At 40.7% G+C, this 20,237-nt stretch overlaps 3 protein-coding genes across 5 annotated transcripts; all 3 read right to left on the bottom strand.

Moving 5' to 3' along the window:
• Positions 1-48: 48 nt before the first annotated feature.
• On the bottom strand, positions 49-2,570 carry aplnr2 (apelin receptor 2). The gene is made up of 2 exons (XM_035521096.2): positions 2,227-2,570; positions 49-1,803 (listed from the first exon to the last, which is right to left on the bottom strand). The coding sequence occupies exon 2, from the start codon at positions 1,585-1,587 to the stop codon at positions 331-333; it is 1,257 nt and encodes a 418-aa protein (XP_035376989.2). The 5' UTR covers positions 1,588-1,803; positions 2,227-2,570; the 3' UTR covers positions 49-330.
• Positions 2,571-6,993: 4,423 nt separating this feature from the next.
• Positions 6,994-10,721, bottom strand: cd59a (CD59 molecule (CD59 blood group) a). Its single transcript, XM_027028310.3, has 4 exons — positions 10,566-10,721; positions 8,858-8,936; positions 8,632-8,733; positions 6,994-8,516 (listed from the first exon to the last, which is right to left on the bottom strand). Exons 2-4 carry the CDS (start codon positions 8,910-8,912, stop codon positions 8,317-8,319), a joined length of 357 nt encoding a protein of 118 aa, XP_026884111.2. The 5' UTR covers positions 8,913-8,936; positions 10,566-10,721; the 3' UTR covers positions 6,994-8,316.
• A 1,740-nt stretch (positions 10,722-12,461) lies between these two features.
• On the bottom strand, positions 12,462-19,493 carry fbxo3 (F-box protein 3). Of its 3 annotated transcripts, none has more exons than XM_081706426.1 (11): positions 19,358-19,493; positions 18,370-18,459; positions 18,086-18,249; positions 17,733-17,847; positions 17,239-17,443; positions 16,695-16,740; positions 16,196-16,235; positions 15,562-15,684; positions 14,958-15,073; positions 14,595-14,785; positions 12,462-14,321 (listed from the first exon to the last, which is right to left on the bottom strand). In XM_081706426.1, exons 1-11 carry the CDS (start codon positions 19,447-19,449, stop codon positions 14,118-14,120), a joined length of 1,386 nt encoding a protein of 461 aa, XP_081562552.1. In that variant the 5' UTR covers positions 19,450-19,493; the 3' UTR covers positions 12,462-14,117. The 3 variants fall into 3 exon arrangements, with proteins under 3 accessions (XP_081562552.1, XP_026884095.2, XP_026884096.2); XM_027028294.3 differs by having other exon boundaries at positions 16,196-16,280; XM_027028295.3 differs by lacking the exon at positions 18,370-18,459 and having other exon boundaries at positions 16,196-16,280; positions 19,358-19,484.
• Between the last annotated feature and the right edge of the window lie 744 nt (positions 19,494-20,237).

Here is a 20,237-nt window from a genome sequence, read left to right on the forward strand (position 1 = left end):
ACATGAATTTGTCTCAAGCAAAATGTGAAATTTACTTATACAAAATACTACTTAAGAGATGTTGAGAATAAGATATGTTCTATGTATCTACTCATCTTTCTGTAGAGGTGCACAAAAGGAACAAACACAGGTCTAGATCTTGGCCCACAGTTTCCTTCATCTTAAACACAGTAACCCATCACCTCGGTGTCTAGTCCCAATTGCTATGTTCTGAATATAGAAATACAGAATTAATCAGCATTACTTGCTGTTGTTTTTTTTCATGTAGTCCAAAATGTGGACTAAAGTCATTTAAAGTCCCTCCAAACAATACACTTTGGTGCTCTTTTACTATGCTGGAGCTGTGTCTCCCTGTCCCTCCATAACTCTGTCTCGCACTACCTCCTCTTCTGTCTCTCCCTTTGTCCCTGACTGTATGACGGAGCTTTTGCTGGGGGACTCTCTCCCCTGCCGCCTGCAGATGCGATGGGCAACGGCGCGGCAGTAGCGCCGGAAGGCTGGGTCACAGCAAGTGTAGAGCAGAGGGTTGAGGCAGCTGTTGGCGTAGCCCAGACAGATGGCGTATGGGTGTGCTCCCATCAGCCACTGGTCAAAGTCACAGGAGTAGGGCAGGAAGCCCAGTTCCACCAGTGCTGAGAGGGTTTTGTTGGTGTGAAAGGGCAGCCAGCAGAGGAAGAAGGCCAGGACAAGGGAGGTGATGACACGCAGGAGCCTGCGCTGCCGAGGCCGGTCGGGCCGGGGACCCAGGCTGAAGTGCTGGGAGAGGAGCCTCCCCAGCGAGCAGTAACATAGCAGCAGCACAGTGAGAGGAAGCAGGAAGCCCAGTAGGGTTGACTTCAAGCCCAGCACCGTGGACCACAGCAGCTCTGCCTGCTCCCGTGTGGCAGGGTCGAGGTCAGCAGACACCACACTGGAGTAGTCCATGTCACATAAGCAATGTGTGGCACCAGCCTCACCCTCCTCTGGCCAGTCACCGTCGGAGCCACCCTCCAAGTGCACCTCTCGCACGGTTCGTAGAAGCAGTGCAGGAAGTGCCAGGACACAGGCTGCTGTCCACACGCCTCCTACGACCTGCCGTGCCCTGGCAGCAGCTCTGCTACGTGCACCGTTGCTGTTGCGGCCCTGTACGATCACGCAGTAGCGCTCCACACTGAGGCTGGTCAGAGAGAACACGCTGGCATACATGTTCAGAGCCACCAGATAGCTGCTGATGCGACAGAGCACACTGCCGAAGGGCCAGTGGTAGTCCAGCGCCGTGTACACTGCCCACAGCGGGAGTGTCGTGACAAACACAAGGTCAGCCAAGGCCAGGCTGGCGATCAGTGACTCCGTAACGGAGCGGGAGGATCGAGAGGTGCTGTGAGACGCTTCCTGGGTCTGCTCAGAGTTGGAGCAGCTGCCTTTTCTCATGCGGCCTCTGGCACGACGGTCCAGGTACGCCCACAGCACTAGACCATTACCCAGTGTTCCAGCCACGAAGGCGAGGAGGTAAACAGCTGGAATCAGCACCCGCGTGGCACGCCACTCGCTGTAGTCGCACTGGGAGAGGGGGGAGGGAGAGGCAGCAGACCACTCCAGCTCAGACATGGAGAAACAACCAAGAGTAGAGGCTTATGCAGGCACAGTAATAGGCTTCTAGGTGTTCACAATTTGGTGTCATTAAAGAAGCACATCTTGACTTTGTCTTCCAGTGATTGTCTCCAAGATGATCAAATTGCTTCCTTCTTTTTTCTCACTGTCAACAAACTGATAAGGCATACATCCTGTTTCAGATCATTTTATCTAAAATCTCAGCCAAGCTTCCTGCAAAAAACAGGATATGAAGAGGTGTGAAATGTAGGAACTCATATTTAAGATAATACTGAATATTTAATTATATCCTTTAAAAATCCTTTAAATTATGTATTGCCTTTTTGCACTTAATACTTAATGCATTTACTGAGTTTACTGCATTTATTGATCAGTTACGTTTTTCCTTCAGTCTACCTATTAGGAGTCTAAACTCTGACTGTTATGAAGTTATATTATTTTTAATTGATAATGCACTTTATAAATAAAACAATGTATTATCATTATAAATGAAGCATTAGAAAAATGACACACAATCTTTTACTTTATCAGCATTTTTGAACCACATCTTGATCAGAGAAGTAATATATATCGCTGTATATAATTTTCTGCTCTGATATTTCATGAAGAGATTATACAAAACTCACCAAATCCTACCTGTGTTATTTTTTCTCTGTCAGCTGACTCTCAGATTAAGAATGTCAGGTCTGTTGCATGCTGAGAGATTGTCCTCAGTGAATCTCCTTTCCTTCAGAAACGCTATGGGCAGTAAAACACCTGTCTTGCCTAAATCAAGTGTCTATTAAAAATATCTTTCAGTTTTTCCAAAATTCCACACTGTATATATCTAGCCTTTTCTACACTTCCCCACATAAAGAGCCCTTGGAGATAACGAATGGGAATCCCGCCACTCTTCCTTAAGACCCCTTCTCTCACTCTATTCATCCCCTAATCTGCATGGCTATTGGACCCTCCCTGCCCCCACCCCCCTGCTGTTGGACCACCCCACTGGAGTTTTGTGAGATCCCCAAACAGGAGCCCTGGGTTTACAGGGTAAGTAAACTGGTCGCAGTGATAGTCACTGCTCTGTACACCTTAGCCATGAAAGGGACTGTGTGCACACATAACAAAGCCTTTAACGGTGCCACAGACAAACATTCTTACACAATCACTTCTCTCAAGCAACATACCAGTCTAAGTTTGTGAATGCAACACACAGCTGTGCTGCCACCAATTCTAAGAAATGGTAGGGGAACTTTAGGGAAGTGGCTCATAACAGAGAAAACCATTCATACAATCAATCGTGATGTATGACAGGTGAATGTGGAGGTCCTCTCAAACCGTGTACTTATTTCCCCTAATAAACTCTGTTTGCACTGCTGGTGTATTTTTGCACATTTGATGGACAATGATGCACAATGTAATGGAATCAAGTTTTTGTACACTTGTACACCAATACATTCATGTACTTCTGAAATCATTCTTTTCCAGTCGTTCATCATGCTACTGGAGTCACTCTGCTATAGATTGTCATGTTTTTATTAGCATTTTACCTGATATTTTAATACAATGTATTTTTCAAACTAAGGTGTGTTGTCTTTATTATTATGGATTACATGGTGGTTACAGGCAATCCTTAAAGGCTTGTACGAGTAAAACTTCAACATGTTTATGTTCTTTATATTTCAGTAGATTACTGATGAATTTAAATTTATAAAAAATAAACCAAGCGGCCCACTCCCTGCCCAAAACACATTTGGACTTCACCTGGTGTTCATGTGTAAATGGCAAAAATTATATATCCAATCCTTCTGAAGCAATATTAGATTACAAATATTACATGCAAATATAAACATATTCCAAATCGACAATAATGTTGTCATGTTGTGTGTTTGTTTTGAGTCCATGGTACTTTGTTTTGGATATGAGGAGAGGTTTCATATCTCATTGTGCAGTGTTTGAAAATGCACACAGTAAATGATAACTGTTAAATCATTGGTCACTTTGAGTGATTTGAACAATTTTTTTATTTAAAGTAATTTTGCTTAATCAGCCTTTCTATTTGCAGACATCACCAGTAGTTACTATCTTACCCATCATTTATTCTACACAATGTCGATGATCATAACATCCAAATTGCAGTTGCTTCTTCTAATTATTTTTGGTTTATATAATCCGACTGACTCCAAAATAGGACCCCAACATCTGAGATGGATCCAGCGCACATTTGTATTTTCTATGTGTAATCAGTGAACAGTCAAACTCTAATCAATGAAAAACGCCACCCATTCTACAAATTAAAACAATGGCCATCTTATCTTCTGCATCTAATTATTTACATGGTCTTTTTCTTAAATCATATTATATTTCAGCATCTAACTATTAAATAAATGACAGTTTGAGTTGCGTTTTCCATTTCCATCAGTAAACTTCTGAAACAAGGAGGGATAAAGTATAAGGACTATGGTAGGCAGAGCCAAACAGGACTGCCTTTTACAAGACTTCAGTGTGATACAATGTAAATGTTTAAAGATCAGCCCAGATGCTGACACAAATTTTACCTGCCACCCACTAACTTCACATGAAATGGTCTGTTTATCTGCAAGCTGAAGAGAAACCAGTAAACACAGTTTTTCTTTCATGGCGTATTTGACCAGGTGAATGGTCAAAAAATACAATGCCTCCACCAATGAGTTTCTATCGGGATCAAATGCAGTTTTTGGCTTTGAGTAAGCTAAAGGACTACTTTTTTTGACTGTAAAATGTACTGATTTAGCCCCATTTCCAAAAGCAGAATGACCCTGTGTTCCAGAGCCGTTAGTTCAGTGTGCAGAGACCTTGTCCCTCCATGCCTCCAGGAGCTGCCGATAACTCCTAAACTCGGAGATCCTGAACTTGACCGAATTTAATAATGGTGCTTTAGAACTATTTATCTTTCGACTTCAGACATATGTATGCAAAGTGTTGGATATCAAACATTTCTAATTGTATGATGTAACCAGGAGCGGCTGAATACAGCAGCCATACTATTTATTTATTTCTTTGTTTGTTTGTTATTGGATATAATCATAGTGATAATTGCACTTTTCATAAATAAGAACCTTAATGTCTTACAATTCTCATATTATGCACGACTTCTTCTGACGTTGTTATGCAATGAATGTTGATTGCCCAGTATAGAAAAGCCATCTCATTAGCCAAGCACATCAGTTTAGTAGCTAGCTAGCTAACTCATGTACATGTAATTAGCTAGCTATCAGTGAAATGTCAAGCTTATTAACTAAATTTAACTTGTTACACGGCAATAGTTCTGTTTTCTCTTGATTATTGTGTAGGGAGCACAGAAAGAGTTAAACTTACCAGTTCTGTCAGTAAATCCCCCAGCTGTATCACAGTAGGTATGAGTCCTTGATGGACTGTATCATTACGTGTGATGTCACAGTAGGTATGGGTTGTAATGGGTGAATGAGCTAAGCTGTCATGATGGCCCTGCAATCTCTGAATTGAAGAGTCTGAATGACTTTCAGGAGATGCACACATCACTCTTGTGACATATTTACATTAAAATATCATTTTCTGTCACACAGTTTACTTGGCAGTGAACTGATTGTTTTATATCCCCAAAATACAATTTACACTCTTTTGCTTGCACTATAGCTTAATCAGGAATGTTTCTTCCAGACCTTCAGTACCCACCTAGTAGTGATGATTTGGGTATTAAGAAGTACCACAGCTGACATCTTCTAGCTTCCTCAGACTGGAGCACACGTAACAGTTTATTCTCAAAATTCAGGAGGGAAGAAAGACCATGTCTAGTGAACAGCGTGCTGTCTGAGGAAAATGTGGCATCATACACCTGTCAAGAGTGCAGATTTACGATGTCAAGATCCTACGATGTCAAGACTGCTTACCACATTTATTCTCTTGTGCTGAACAAGACATCAAGGTACACACTAGGTATGTGCTTCATAACCGATGCCTTAACTTCAGTTTCTGAATGGATACCATGTGTTGCTGATTAAATTACAACCCCCCTATAACCTGTGAGTCAGTAGTAAGAGTGAACCATAGAACAACCACTGAGCAGATATGTTTGGGTGGGGTCCATTCTCAGCATAGTACTGCTGTTGTGGAAGAGAGTCTATCAATGCAAATGATAGATGAAACCACTAAGGGCTTCATATTAGCAGAATGAGATTTCTAACCTTGCAGGGATAGAGACAGGAGTTAGACATATGACCTTGTTCACCATTCTGGATGTCTGAAGGGGTGTGTGTGTGCAGCGTTGCAGAAGTACCTTTTAAAGCATAGCATTGCAAGCTACCAGTTACTTCACACTGGAAAAAGTTTAAGTACAGCAAAACTGCCCAAAGCAACTTAGAAAAAGTAGTTCAAACAACTTTGTAAAAAAAAAAAAAATCTAATTGACAGTGTACATATGATATGAAATTATAACAAAATGTAACACACAAAAGGTCAGATCTCCAGCAAAAAAACAACAACAAAAAAACCCCACACAATTGAGTTTATATTCATAAACCAAAACAATAAAATACCCCAGCATTCATAGGAAGGTGTAAGGAATGTCAACTTTTTAAGGCCCAATATTGTTTTAGTAACTACATAAAAATGGCAAAAAAAGAAAGGAGTTTGAATACTTGAATTACTAAGCAAATATACATGTAGCTGATTACATAGTGTGTTACATAGTGTATTACATATTGTGTGCAGATGTGTGTTAGTGTGTTAGTGTGTGATGTGTTACAGTGTGTTAGTGTGTGCAGATGTGTTACATAGTGTTACAGTGTGTGCGTTACATAGTGTGTGCAGATGTGTGTGTTAGAGTATGAGCATCCAACTATACTAACACAAATGACAGAACATGGACAGATAACTTTTCAAAGCTGCTGAGGGTGGAATTTCCAGGAAAACGATTGAGGGTGTGGTTTGCAGGAAATACACATATAATCAAAAACAGGGTGGGAATTCTGGGAGGGACAGAGTAAAATCCTCCCTTCCGAATGGCTAAAGTGGTGAGAAGTGGGCTAAAGGGACATTTGATGGCTAGTTGACAAATTAAGCCCTCCATTTCTCTCTAGTGACGGTCTAGACTATGACACAATGTCCAGGCATAATGGAAATCAATGAAATAGACTAAAAATACCATCTTGTATAATATTTATCTTCTACTAGTTTTACTCCTTTTAACCTAAATAATCAGGAAGTAAAATTTAATGAACAAAACCCATAACCAAGATTACATAAAAGATTATATACAGACCCCTTTGAACATTTGTTTCAATACCAGGTAGGATTATTTAACTAGGAAAACATCCAACAGTTACATAAAGTTGTGTTTTTTCCCTGTTCCAACTTTTGCTGGACTGACTTCCCCTTTAGGAGTGACTGAAAAAAACAAAGAGCTTTTGGTTTTTAAAATCGTTCTTTATTCGATTCACACACACCTAATGAGTATTAAGAGAATTATATATACAAAACCTCAATCAAACGTTATATAAAACAGGCCTCTGCACCTCTGCCTAATTTCTATAAAGCTTATTAAAACTATTACATTACACTCAAATGTATTAATACAAAACACCATGCTAAACAAAAATCCTTTTCTGCACTCTTAAAGGACTACCAAACTCTTCTGTTGGAAGCTCTGGTGACAAAGTCCACATGTTTGAGACCAACCTGCATGTCTCTAGCCAGAAAAAAAGAAAAAAGAAAAAAAAAAAGTGCTTCACCCATAATACTGTCTCAAAGTAAATGAACTAAAATGTAGAAACCTCATGCTCTACCCGTTAGCGCGCATACATGAGCACGCGGCTGCAGGTTAGACAGATGGGTTTTGTGGGGTTTTGTAAGAAGTGGCTATAAGCAGTGGCTGTTAAACTTGGTTAAACGTGCTGTGAAACTAGTGCTCCATTCTGGTTACCATGCTCACAATACAGTCACTTCCCACTGCCTGTCCCTTTATTGCACACACACACGTATATTGAGGAAGTGCTGTTGTTGTACAACCCACATATACAGTAGCTTGCAAAAGTATTGTCCCCTCTTGACATTTTTCCTGTTTTGGTATATTACAGACTAGAATTAAAGTGGATCTTAATAGACCTAACAAAATCCAAATTGTTGAAGGGGAATGAAAAAAAAACACCTTGTTTAAAAAAGAATTAAAAGCAGAAAAGTTGTGAGAATATATGTATTCATCCCCCTTTGCTATGAAAACCCTAAATAACAGCTGTTCCAATTAACTTCTGAAGTCACATGATCAGTTAATTAAGGCCCACCTGTGGAATCACATGTTCTGTCACATGATGTCTGTATAAATAAATCTGCTTTAAAAGCCCCTGAGTCTGTAACACCCCTAAGCACTAAGGGTTAAATAATTATGCACAGTAAGTATTTCTGGTTTTTGTATTATTGTCACAATACACAAAAACTGTTCTGCACCTTCAAAGTGGTAGGCACTTTGTGAAAATCAAATGGTACAAAAATCCAATTTAATTACAGTTTGTAATGCAGCAAAACAGAGACATGACCACAGATAGAGGATCCTTTCACAAGGAAATGTATAATTAAATAAACACATGGCCATTGCCGAAATTAAAGTTTAGCTGAAAAGGTTTGGTTCATCATCAGCTCCCTTACAGAGAGACACTCAGGCTTATAGACAGTATCTGCAGCAGCACAGAAAGGGCAGAGGGCAGACTTTGGTTTGTATGGGCTAGAATACGCTTAGAGCACACACCACCAGAACACTGCCAACGAGGCCAGTAAGCCCAGCACAGAGCTCTTGGCCATGTTCACGGGTGCGCTGTTACACAGGTCGGACATGCAGCAGGAGTATCTGAAGCTGGAGACGTGGGGAAACATCTGTGCCAGCATACTCTGGTCACAGTCCGAATACTTTATACACTGTCGGTATGTAGAACCACCTAGGACAGACAGTGTGTGTCAACAGACAATTCTGAGTCATTCAAGCAGGTATGTGTGTTTGAAAGTGTATCTGGATAAGTATAAGGGGAGTGTGTGTGAGTGTGTGTGAATCACCTCTCTCATAAAGCGACAGGCAGGCGTCCTCAAATCTGCAGTCCTGGGTTTTACTGCAGCTGCCGGTGTAGTCCTTACACTTGTAGCACTTAATTGCAGAGCCTTTGGGATTGGTAGAGCAGATAAAATGAGAGAGAGAGAGAGAATTATCACACAGATCGCAGAAAAAACACCTCCCATCCTTTCACTCCTGTGAGGACAGCAGAAGCCCTGGGGCTGTACATACCCAGGCCAAGCAGGGTCAGGCCAAACACCACACCAACTCCCATAAAGACTTTCATATTGCTCCCTGTGGACCTTCCAAACTGAAAGGAAAGACAAAGAGACAGTTACTTTTATAAAGTAGATAAAGTAATAACATAACACCCACTCACTTTAAAGTTAAATGATTTTGACAACTGCTATTCAAATACCATGTCACATATACCATATTGGACTCTAACCTACTGTACTGTACTAGGATGTATTCTATGAGTAAATGACAAAGCACTTTTGTAAGTCGCTCTGGATAAGAGCGTCTGCTAAATGCCGTAAATGTAAATGTAAATATCATTAGTATACAGAAGTATAGAAGGATAAGAATTTGTCCACAGCATATATCTTTATTATTAAAATATATAAATCCTTGCAGAGAAATTCAAACTGTAAAACATTACAGAGCATAGGATCCTTTATTTGGCCCAGTTGAAAAACAACAAAAAACAAAACACAAATACAACAATCATGAACCACTCTCCTCCAGTGCTGCACATTACTCACCAATACAGGACCTAGACATACAGTCATGGCCAAAAGTTTTGAGACTAGCATAAATTTTGGTTTTCACAAAGTTTGCTGCTTCAGTTTTTACGGTGGCGATTTGCATTATCTCTAGACTGTGAAGAGTCCACGTTTCTCCAAGAAAAACATCAAGCACAGACTGACATTCTGCTGGAAATATAGAAATTGGACTGCAGAGGACTGGGGTAAAGTTATTTTCTCTGATGAAGCCCCCTTCAGACTATTTGGGACATCTGGACAAATGATTGTCCAGGGAAGTAAAGGTGTGTGCTACCATGAGTCCTGTGTCATGCCAACAGGGAGGCATCCTGAGACCATTCATGTGTGAGGTTTCTTCTCATCCAAGGGGTTTGCTCAAAGTTTTGCCTAAGAACACTGCCATGAATAAGGAATTGTATCAAAACATCCTTTAAGTGCAACTTCTCCAAATGATCTAGGAGCAATGTGGTGACGAACAATGCTTTTTCCAGCATGACAGAGGACCATGTCACAGGGCAATCCCGATAACCAAGACAGACACTGTACACTGCTCATATGCATCACCTAGAAGACGTACAGAGTGATACCGGTCATAGACGTCACCTAAAAGATGTAGCGTGACTTCGCTCATCCGCATTACCTACACGATGTAGAGTGACGCTACTCATACACGTCATCTAAATAATGTAGAGTGATTCTGGTTATACACGTCACCTAGGAGAAATATAGTGACGCTGTTCATATGCGTCACCTAGAACAGGTACAGAGTGAGGCTTCTCATATACGTCACCTAGAAAATGCACGTTTATTTATTACAGAGGGGATAAAAACTACAGACAAATCTAGACTGATGAGATCCAACAGAAAAACAAAAGTCATCATCGCAACTTGGACACAGTCTAATTTACCGCATAGGCTACTGTCTCGCACATTTTGTGGCTAACGTCAAGTTGATGAATCTGGTCCAGTATGTTTCTTAGTTAACGTTAGGTGTTATATGTCAAATTTCACCGCACAATTAAATAATTTGGGGGGACGATAATCGGTAACTACCCTATTACTAGCTGGCTAACTAACCTACCTTGTGTCAACACACAGCTGTCGGAGCCTTGCAGCACTAGCAGCTCGGCGTTTAAAGGAATATCCCACATATTTTATGAACCGTTTCCACTTACCCGTTACGCGAGAGAGTCCAGCAGCCTGACCATCCACTTGACACGCCTTGACCAGTCTAACGGAGCTCAGCCTGGCAGGGGATTGTCTACTGAAGGTCACCACCCACAAACAAGGACGAGGGGGGTCTGTCTGTAGTGTGCAGATCAGATTAGGTTTACGTCTCCTCACTGGCGTTTATCGGGGTCCATGCCCGTTTGGCCTTACATGTCATATTAGTTACAGCGGAATCACTGAGATGTACTAATGTTTTTTGATGAGCTGTGCTCTGTTTATACTTAGCCTATAGGTGTAAAGGATTGGGATTTATACGCCCTACGTACCAACAAAGACGAAATTACAAAGTAGAGACGAGTACTGTGACTGATATTGTGAACACACAACGCTGAATGAATGAACAGATGTTTTGTTTTTTAAATGTCTCCAATTTTTTGTCATCTTTCTGCACCCGATAAGCCGAAGTCACACCACGTTTGCGTGTTGACTCATGCACACTGCAGAATCAATGATCTATTTTCCAGGAAGAGTAATCGCCATTAATCACGTATCTCTAGTCATTACTAACCTGACCTGCACTAGTGGACAAAGGCGGTTATTTCAAATAGACATTGGCTGATTTACCAATTTCAGCAAAATTATATTGGGTTCCCTGATGTTGACAAATAAAAGAGACAAAAAAAAAAATCGTGGTGTGTTAACTCTTTTATTACCAAGTAAAACAAGACACCATGGAATGTGCTTAAGAATTATTGTCAAGAAGTTCTTATTTTATTCAGAATTATTTTGGGAGGTACCAATAATTGTAAAATAGAGCCATTACAACCAATGCATTTAAGAAAGAAAATCATTCATTTTCTTTCAGTGTTTCCCAATCCTAGTTCGGAAGTACATCTGCACTATATGTTAGTGTCTACCCTGGTCCATCCAGCCAAATTCCGCATATGAAGGGCTTGTTCACGGTGTAGTGGAAATGCTGAAATGTGCAGTGCAGAGAGTCTCCAAAACCAACACAGCTTTAGGAAGAAATTTGCTGATTTGCACAGACATCTACAGCAATAAATGTTAATCCCATTACACAAAATGTTTAATGACTTAGTACAATGATCCAGAGTCTTGAGGCAAGTTTGAGTCTTCCTTTTGTACCATGTTTGGAAAGAATTAAATTGCACTCATATTTACTAGGGTAGTGGGATGACATACATATCACATCCTGCTTCATTGTGAAGCAGGAAACCTCTAATCTGTTTGAACATGAATCCATGGAGTTATATCCCAACACAACTGTGTTTGGGACAGATCATAACTCTCACATAACATATTCACATGACACTTAGACATTACTTAAAACAAGCTTCACTCACTTCTCTACAGAGTGGCAAGACCAGTGAATGCAAACTGCTTTTATGCTATAATGAATAATACAACTGTCACATACACATGTTGGAATTTTCTTATAAAGTTAATTATCAAAAGTTCACCTCTCCATTGCTGTAATATTAGAAACTTAATTTAAACTGGCAGACTATTCATACCATAATCAACACAAGCAGGGGGAGTTACATTTACAGCATTTAGTAGACACTTTTATCAAAAGCAGCTTACATTTATGTCTGAATACAATTGGAACAATTGAGGGTTAAGGGCCTTGCTCAGGGACCCAACACATGGTTGTAGTAGGGCTTGAACTGGCAACCTTCTGATTACTAGTCAAGTACCTTAACTACTGAGTTACCTCCATATGGAGTGCTAAATATTTATAACATAGGCTGTGTGAGCAGGTGTTCAACACGTGACTTCAGCCAGAGAATTAAGTGGCTGCTCCTCATAGTATGGAAAGTGTGGGCTGGGGAGAAGTGGGAGGCGCTTCAGTCCAAAACAAGCAGCAATACAAAGCGATGTCAGACAAATCAGAACAAAGCGCTCTTTATCTCTCATCCATTACAGCACAGAAACTGGCACCAACAGAGAGCAAAGAGAAAGCTAGAGAAAGCTGGAGAAAGCTGGGAGGAGACGAGGGCCTGTGTCTCCTACATTCTGTGTTGAGAACAATCCTCTTTTGAAACTTAAGTGTTCCACACCATTGGATTGTGCCTGGCCTTCTAAAAATATCCAAATAACTCAGACATTCTTTTGTAGAGAGAATAAAGCATCTTTTTATGTCTGAGAGTCAACAACATAAGCATCATTTGTAAAGAAATATACATAACGTCCTGTTTATTTACCCAAACTTAAAAAAAACACACATGTACAAAAAAGCCTCGATGAACAAAAACAAAGGTACTGAACTAATCTGAACAAATCAGAATAGCAGACAGCCCGAAAGTCCTATTGCACTGCATATTACAAGAGTAAAATAACTATTAATTACTAACAAAGATCAAAAATCTATACACCTTTAAGCAACTATTCACTCACATTGCCTTCATGAGAAGATTCACAGATGGTTACAGACACAGCAGAGCCTTATCTACACACCTGTCGGGGCATACTTGAGTCCAGTTTAACATTTGTGTGTGTGTGTAAACCCTGTTATGTTACTTGGAAACATTACTGCATGGTGGCAATACCACTAGAAATAGACATACACTTGACTTGTTGCAGCTTATGTAGTATGTTGTATTATTTCCATAATCCTGAGAGTTGCCAAATGTTTTAATTGTCAGAATAGTTTAATGTAGTGTACCAATGTCTAAGACTGTCTAATAGAGTTCACATGTGCCACATGTTTTTGAGTCACTAACCCCCAGTAATGTCTATAGCAGTATATTACGGTAAGTTTAGTTGCTGTCATTTTATTATCATTCCTATAGAAAGTCTTTTTTTTCCCCAAGGATTCCTGTCATTGGCGGAGGAGACATGACTGGTATAGCTAGTGTTATCCCGGCAGAGCTAGCGCTACGCAATGAAGATCTGCAAATAAATGGTTGATTCTGACTGGTGTACTTTCTTTCTGATTAAACCAAAAATGTATACACATACCCCACACTTTCCTACAATATTTGAGAGGGCTGGTTTGAGTGTTTAAACATTTTTATAAATAGTGGCAGTCTTTTTGTTTTTGGTTAAGTGTAAAGCTCCTAGCTGAGACCAGCATATACAAAACAAAAGCTCAATGAACAGCTCAATGCGTGCGTGTTTTCAGGTCATTACTTTTCTTTGAAAGTGAACACTGCAACTATAGTATCACACTGCCACTCTTTCTCTCTTTGCAGGACGTTACTGTGATAACACACACACACACACACACACACACACACACACACACACACACGCACACGCACACACATACACACGCACACACATACACACGCACACACATACATACGCACACACATACATACGCACACACATACGCACGCACACACATACGCACACACACACATACGCACACACACACATACGCACACACACACATACGCACACACACACATACGCACACACACACACACACACACATACACACACACACACACACACACACGCTGGAAGGTTCATGAGGGGGCAGACACAAAGCCTTCCGTATAATAAACAATGGAAGTCTAAATCTGTTGCTCTCATTTGCTCTTGGGCTTCTGTGCGCGTGCCTGTGTGTGTGTGCGTGTGTGAGAGCGGCCCCCGTGGCCGGCCACATTCATGTCGAGCTGCCCTTCCTCCTCGAAGTCATCAGTATCTGCAGAGTTGTCATTGTTGAAGAGGCCAACAGGTGCCTCACTCACAGCGTTGTGAGGGGAGGTGGACCTCAGGGGAGAGAGAGCACCCTGGGAGAGTAAGGCAAGAGAATCATACACAAAATATCTTAAAGATATGACAAATCAATTCTATTTTTTTCTCCAGAGAAGCCAGCCAAGCAATGTTTCCGACACACCTCAAGCCTGAGGTTTTTAGTAAAGATAGGAAAAGTGCCTGCATAAATCAAGACAAAAAACTTTCTTACTGACTCACAATCTGTAAGGACATGCAACCCCCCTAAAAGATTAATATAATAAACAATAAAATAAAGTAAAAAAAAATTAGAGAAAGTGCTGACATACCGATCGTACTGCAGACTCACGGAATGGTGGGCAGACCATGTAGAATCGGGGAATAGACACATCAAAGATCTCCTCCTTGTTTTTGAGCTGGTGAAAAGTGTAGTGACCCTCCATGTGCTCAGAGGTGGTGGAGAAGGTGGTGCAGCTAGCGTACTCATGCACTTTACCAGGGGTCATCACTGGAAACTCACCTACACACACATACACTCTTAATATTTTAGGGTAATATGTATTCACCTATCATACGTTTCCTAAGACTGGACTCGTAATAAATTAATTTGGTCTATTATGGCCCACTCAGGGTCTGTTAAGAGCCTGTTACGGCTACTCTGGGTCTGTTACGGTCCGCTCTGGGTGCCTCACCCACAACCCCGGGGCCTCGGACCTCCTCCACATTCCCATTGGCATTGGTGATCTTCCAGTAGCGGCTGTCCAACTGGCATGCACTTTCCGGCAGTGCCGACCGCGCCATCTCGATTCTGACACGGTGTGAGCAGGTGAGGGTCAAAGGTCAGTATTCAGAGACCTATCCAAAAACTTAACTACTGTAGGTTCAAAATCCTCTCCACCACTTAACTTGCAAACTTTTTAATTTTGGCATGTCATCGAAAACACAACATTGGATGACCAAGCAACATTTCAGTCATAGTGTAATGAGTCTGACGGATGTGTTTCAAAAATGAGACAGGCAGCCGACTTAAAAGAGTCACAAGAGAAGATACTGAAGTATCCACCTGCACCGCCCACCCTCACCGCCTACATGCAACTTCCACCCTCATCCCTGACCACACACACCCACCTTGCTAAGTAACGTTTGTTTTGATTTGTTTATAGGTCAAGCTCTCAATCAATTTGGGTGCATATTGCAATGCAGGGTTCAGATTTGACTGTCTAATTGAGATTCATATTTGTTAATATATTTGTTAAAATAACTCAATGTAAAAATAAAGAATTAACTGTGTTTTACCTGATTCTGTATGTGAAGAAGAAGTGTGGTGGATGGACAGAGCTGAGTTCAGGCAGAAAGGAGGTGGACACGGACACAGTGATGTCGCCAGTGGTGGCCACGCACTTCTTATCATGGACATACCTAAACAATATAAATATAAACATCAACATAAACATACCCAACAAACATCAACATAAACATCAACATAAACATACCTAACAAACATAGCTAACAAAGAAACATAGCTAACATACCTAACAAACAAACAACATAAACATACCTAACAATCATACCAAACATACCTAACAAACAAAACATCAGCGTGTAGTAATAACTGTTAAAACTTCTATCACTCATCATTCACCTGTTAGTATGCTGCTGACCCCTGCTTCTGAAAGGTTGTTTTAATTCATGAATCTGGACCTTACAATAAATTCATGCACTCAGTTATCTTTGCACAGTGGGACACATTTAACCATTAAGAAAGTTGTTAAACCTGTCTTCCCACTTTAACACATATGTGCCACAGGATAAAATAAATAAATATCTGTCTGGGATTGTAACACACCCGGAAGTGTGAAACCACAGCCACTTATGAATGCGTACAAGCACACTTACACATGCACACTTCTGTACACACACACTCAGGTACCTGAAGATCTGGTCTCGAATGATGGGGTATTCGCCAGTGACTACGTTTTGGACATATGAGGTAAACCATTCAGTAAAGTTAGATCCTGCAAGTGTGAGAGAGATCAATTATGCTTAAGTGAATTTAACAAATCTAGTTATATTACCCGCCAGGTACTTTCTGTAACACCACCCAGGGCTGTAACAGTTTTCTGTGGCATTTTCTGACTGAGCTACCAAGCCAAGCTCGGTCCCAGTGCTTTAACTCAGAGCCATTTTAAAAACCTCTCAAACCAAGAAGGCACTAATGAAAGATAATCTCTGTGCAGGAACTCATAAAACCCAGATAAGTCAGGAACTGTTCCAACTACAGTCCTAAAAGGCCCAGGCACAGTGCAGTGCTGTCACTGCTCTAGTATAAATAGGGCACCGAGTGACCTGAAGTATTACATTATGTGTGTTACAGTCTAATAAATTTAGAGGAACTCATTCTATTTTCCACTGTAAGGTCTATACTCTACCTGTGATGAACATATCAATAGCGGACGGATCTTGTGCAAGTTGATCCTGTGAAGAGAAAAACATCACAAAAAACAATAAGCCTGTAGTGTGGCATAATAAGCCTATAGTGTAATAGGCCTGTAGGGTAATAAGTCTGTATTGTGATGTAATAATCCTGTAGTGTAATAACCCTGTATTGTGGTGTAATAAGACAGTAGTGTGATGTACTAAACCTGTAATGTAGTGTAATAAGCCTGTAGTGTAGTGTAATGAGCGTGCAGTATGATGTGATAAGCCTGTAGTGTAGTGGCCAACAGAACAACATGTGAACTGCAGAGCCATCAACACTACGCTGTATATACACTATGCAGCATATAATCAGAGTAAACCTCTGTTTGTGTGTGTGTGTGGTACCATGTTAGAGCAGACTGGGCAACAGTAGAAGATCTTACTGTGTGCACAAACACTGATTAGTTTTTATAGTGCATGTGTGTGACTGAGTGTGGGTGGGTATGGGGGGTAGAGAGAGAGAGAGAGAAAAAAAGAGAGAGAGTACATGCTAACCGGACAGTGGTAGAAAATCTCACTGTGGACCCGTCCCTCTACACTCTCAAGGGCCATGTACTGGCTAAGGCCCGTGTGGAAGCAGAAGGTCAGTGGGAGACACTGCCGCATGCCCTTCCTCTGCTGGAACCCCCCTGCTGCTGTCTCAATGTCCAGCAGGTCCTCAGAGCGGTAGTGATTGGACAGAGCCATACTGCCCATCAACCTGGGAGGCAAGGCCAAACCCAGACATTAAAGTCCACATTTAGTAAATATACACTTATGGCTCCATAACAGAAGATAATATAGGGTCAACTGTTCATGCGGGTTAAGTGGGAAAGGCTTTACATACACACACTACACGTGTTTAATACGAAGGCTCTGTGATGTGTATGGTTTGCTCAGGTGTTATATTAATAGGACCAGTTTTTAACAGTGGTCAGTTCTGCTATATTAACAGGACCAGGGTTTTTAACAGTGGTCAGTTCTGAAGGCCTCAGTAAGCAGTGCCTCACCCGGGTACCACAAGTTTCTGTCCATTGTGTATCCTGTACGAGCAACGGTAGTCGTTGGGAAGCTTACAGCCAATCTGAGCCTCAATGGCATCCAGTTCCTCCTCTTTAGCGCCATCTATTGACAGACAAGAGGAAATGGTTTCAGCTATTTTTCTTCCATTTTGGTTTAATGACATTCATTGTGTGGGCAGTCACTGTATAGAGGATTTTTTCTGTCTTTTTCCTTATCAGAAAAACAGTCAAAATCTCATGAAAACTATTCAGCTGTAAACTGCTGTTAGCATGCAGGGTTATGCTGCTTACATGCAGGTCACCTGGGGAAACATTTGCATTGCAGGAATGCTTGGACACACCTTTGAGGGAGGCGATCATTCGTGGACATTTCTGGCCCAGATAGGATTTCAAATTTTCCCAGGATTCTTTCAGCATGCTGTAGTGATCAATGTATCGACCCAGATCGATATAAAACTCCCGGAATAGCTCCTTCCAGCTCTGCCCTCTATGAGACTTATCCGCCCTGTATCAGTAAACCAGCACCATAACCATCACACACATTCTAAAAGACATGCAAAATTAACATGTTTGAATATGAATGGCTTAACGGGTGCTACACAGCGAAGCCTCTTGGTAAACTTACTCTGCGAGAAGCCAGTGCTTCTTGCAAAGCACCTTCCATAAAGGATTGTGGCCTGTAAGCTCATTCAGACGTCGACTTACAAGGCTGCAGCTGAGATTGAATTAGGCAGAAGAGCAGCAACAACTTAGCTACTTTTCATGACAGAGGTATTACTTCATAAAATATATAAATGAATACAGAATAAAAAGAAATTATAAATGATTAGAAAGTACACTACTAGCTTGCTACATTAGACAATTAAAAGTGCTTTAAAAAGTACTTTAATTAGGTACTGAAGTAGGACAGCACGTACCACTGCTCCATAATCAACAGTTAGCCTAGTTAACCTAGCTGTCTCACATTCATCAACACATTTAGCCTAGCTGTCTCACATTCATCAACACAGTTAACCTAGCTGTCCTACATTCATCAACACAGTTTACCTAGCTGTCTCATATTCATCAGCCTCAGCTGAATCCCAGCGCAGCTAAATTATCAAATATATTCCAATTGAATCCGCTCTTATTCTGAAATAAGCGGCTGTTTGCCTGTGGCTCAACGCAGCCCTCTTTTAAGTGCCGTAACACCAAAGTATTCTTTTCGACATTAAGTAGTCAGTTATGTATTGATTGATTCCATCTCCCCTCTGGCTGGATAATCAGACTGTAGGTTAGCTAGCCTGCTAGATACTGGCAGTAGCACCTTATACACAGAAGAGGATGTTTCTGCCGACAGTGACACAGCCATGACTGCAGTAAACACACACGCATCTACTATTCAGCACTTTAAATTAAGTGAAAATGTTTAACATTGTTACGGTATAGTGGTTTACTGACATATCCCGCTAGGTAACTAACATAACACACTAACCTAGTTAGCACAGCTAGCGATAGCTGTACAACAACACGAAACTTGTGTATTATTTTATATAAATATGTGGGAGGACATATGCTTAGATGTGCCTACTCGTAAATAATGTGACGTTGGTAATGATGTGATGAACATTCACCTGACCAAATCTCTGAAGTCAAGAAATGACAAAATCAACAGTAAAGGATCCGAAGGTAAACTGTCCAAGTTTAGCACTATGGACGCCGCCATCTTCACACCATCGGCGAAGCCCCGCCCACCTCACCGTGTCTGACGTAAATTGCATCACCGTGACGTAAATGACACGTTTACGTAAACATTGTCACGTCAACTACGAAATATAAAAAAAAATCAATGTTTCTTATTCAACTAATATACGCACATTGTTCATTAATCTACTAAACGAAAAATGTTACTTATACGTGCTGTGCAGTACACAAAGTTAAAACTATATTTGAAATTAAAGTCATTATGAGGGCATTTTTAGTACAAATCAAGTTGATGCGAGAAGTGTTTGAATTTTTTTTAACACCTCAAGGGGGCAGTGTATTCTTCCGGTATCAGAAAACAGTTGACAAGAAAAAAAATTACTTACATTTTTTTTAAGTGACCTTTTTATATTATTTTATTTTATTTTTACAAAAAAATATATATATTAAAAATTGCTTCATCTAGGTGCTTCTGATTGTGGTTCTATACAGTCAGGAGCTCATGTAGAAGAATGAATGTGTGTGAGACTGCTCTTGTATGAGGTAAAGCTTGATAGTTATTTCATTAAATCTTAAAGAAACCTGCCATCATGGAAATTGAGAGTGATACTTTAATCCACGTGAATATGTCATGCAGCCCAATACTTCAATTTAAGGTGATACAATCTCCAGAGATTAAGTGAAATTATACAGTGAGACCCAGTAATTATGGGCTCCAATGCATATTCAATTTATTTACATAATTTTCACACATACCCAACAAACTGAGTTAAGTTTCATAATGTATGTATTTGTGTGTGGCTGTTGTAT

Source organism: Electrophorus electricus, chromosome 23 (genome assembly GCF_041902795.1).
Source record: "Electrophorus electricus isolate QZ-2024a chromosome 23, ASM4190279v1, whole genome shotgun sequence".
Lineage (NCBI taxonomy): Eukaryota > Metazoa > Chordata > Actinopteri > Gymnotiformes > Gymnotidae > Electrophorus > Electrophorus electricus.

Excerpts from the sequence above, each read along its gene's own strand:
- aplnr2 (XM_035521096.2), bottom strand. The coding sequence starts at position 1,587 with ATGTCTGAGCTGGAGTGGTCTGCTGCCTCTCCCTCCCCCCTCTCCCAG.
- fbxo3 (XM_027028294.3), bottom strand. The coding sequence starts at position 19,449 with ATGGCGGCGTCCATAGTGCTAAACTTGGACAGTTTACCTTCGGATCCT. Across the intron at positions 17,444-17,732 it reads CAGAAACTTGTGGTACCCGG|GTTGATGGGCAGTATGGCTC; the intron begins GTGAGGCACTGC and ends CTTGCCTCCCAG. Across the intron at positions 15,074-15,561 it reads TTCTTCACATACAGAATCAG|AATCGAGATGGCGCGGTCGG; the intron begins GTAAAACACAGT and ends ACACCGTGTCAG.
- cd59a (XM_027028310.3), bottom strand. The coding sequence starts at position 8,912 with ATGAAAGTCTTTATGGGAGTTGGTGTGGTGTTTGGCCTGACCCTGCTT. Across the intron at positions 8,734-8,857 it reads CCTGACCCTGCTTGGCCTGG|GCTCTGCAATTAAGTGCTAC; the intron begins GTATGTACAGCC and ends CCAATCCCAAAG. Across the intron at positions 8,517-8,631 it reads CCTGTCGCTTTATGAGAGAG|GTGGTTCTACATACCGACAG; the intron begins GTGATTCACACA and ends TGTCTGTCCTAG.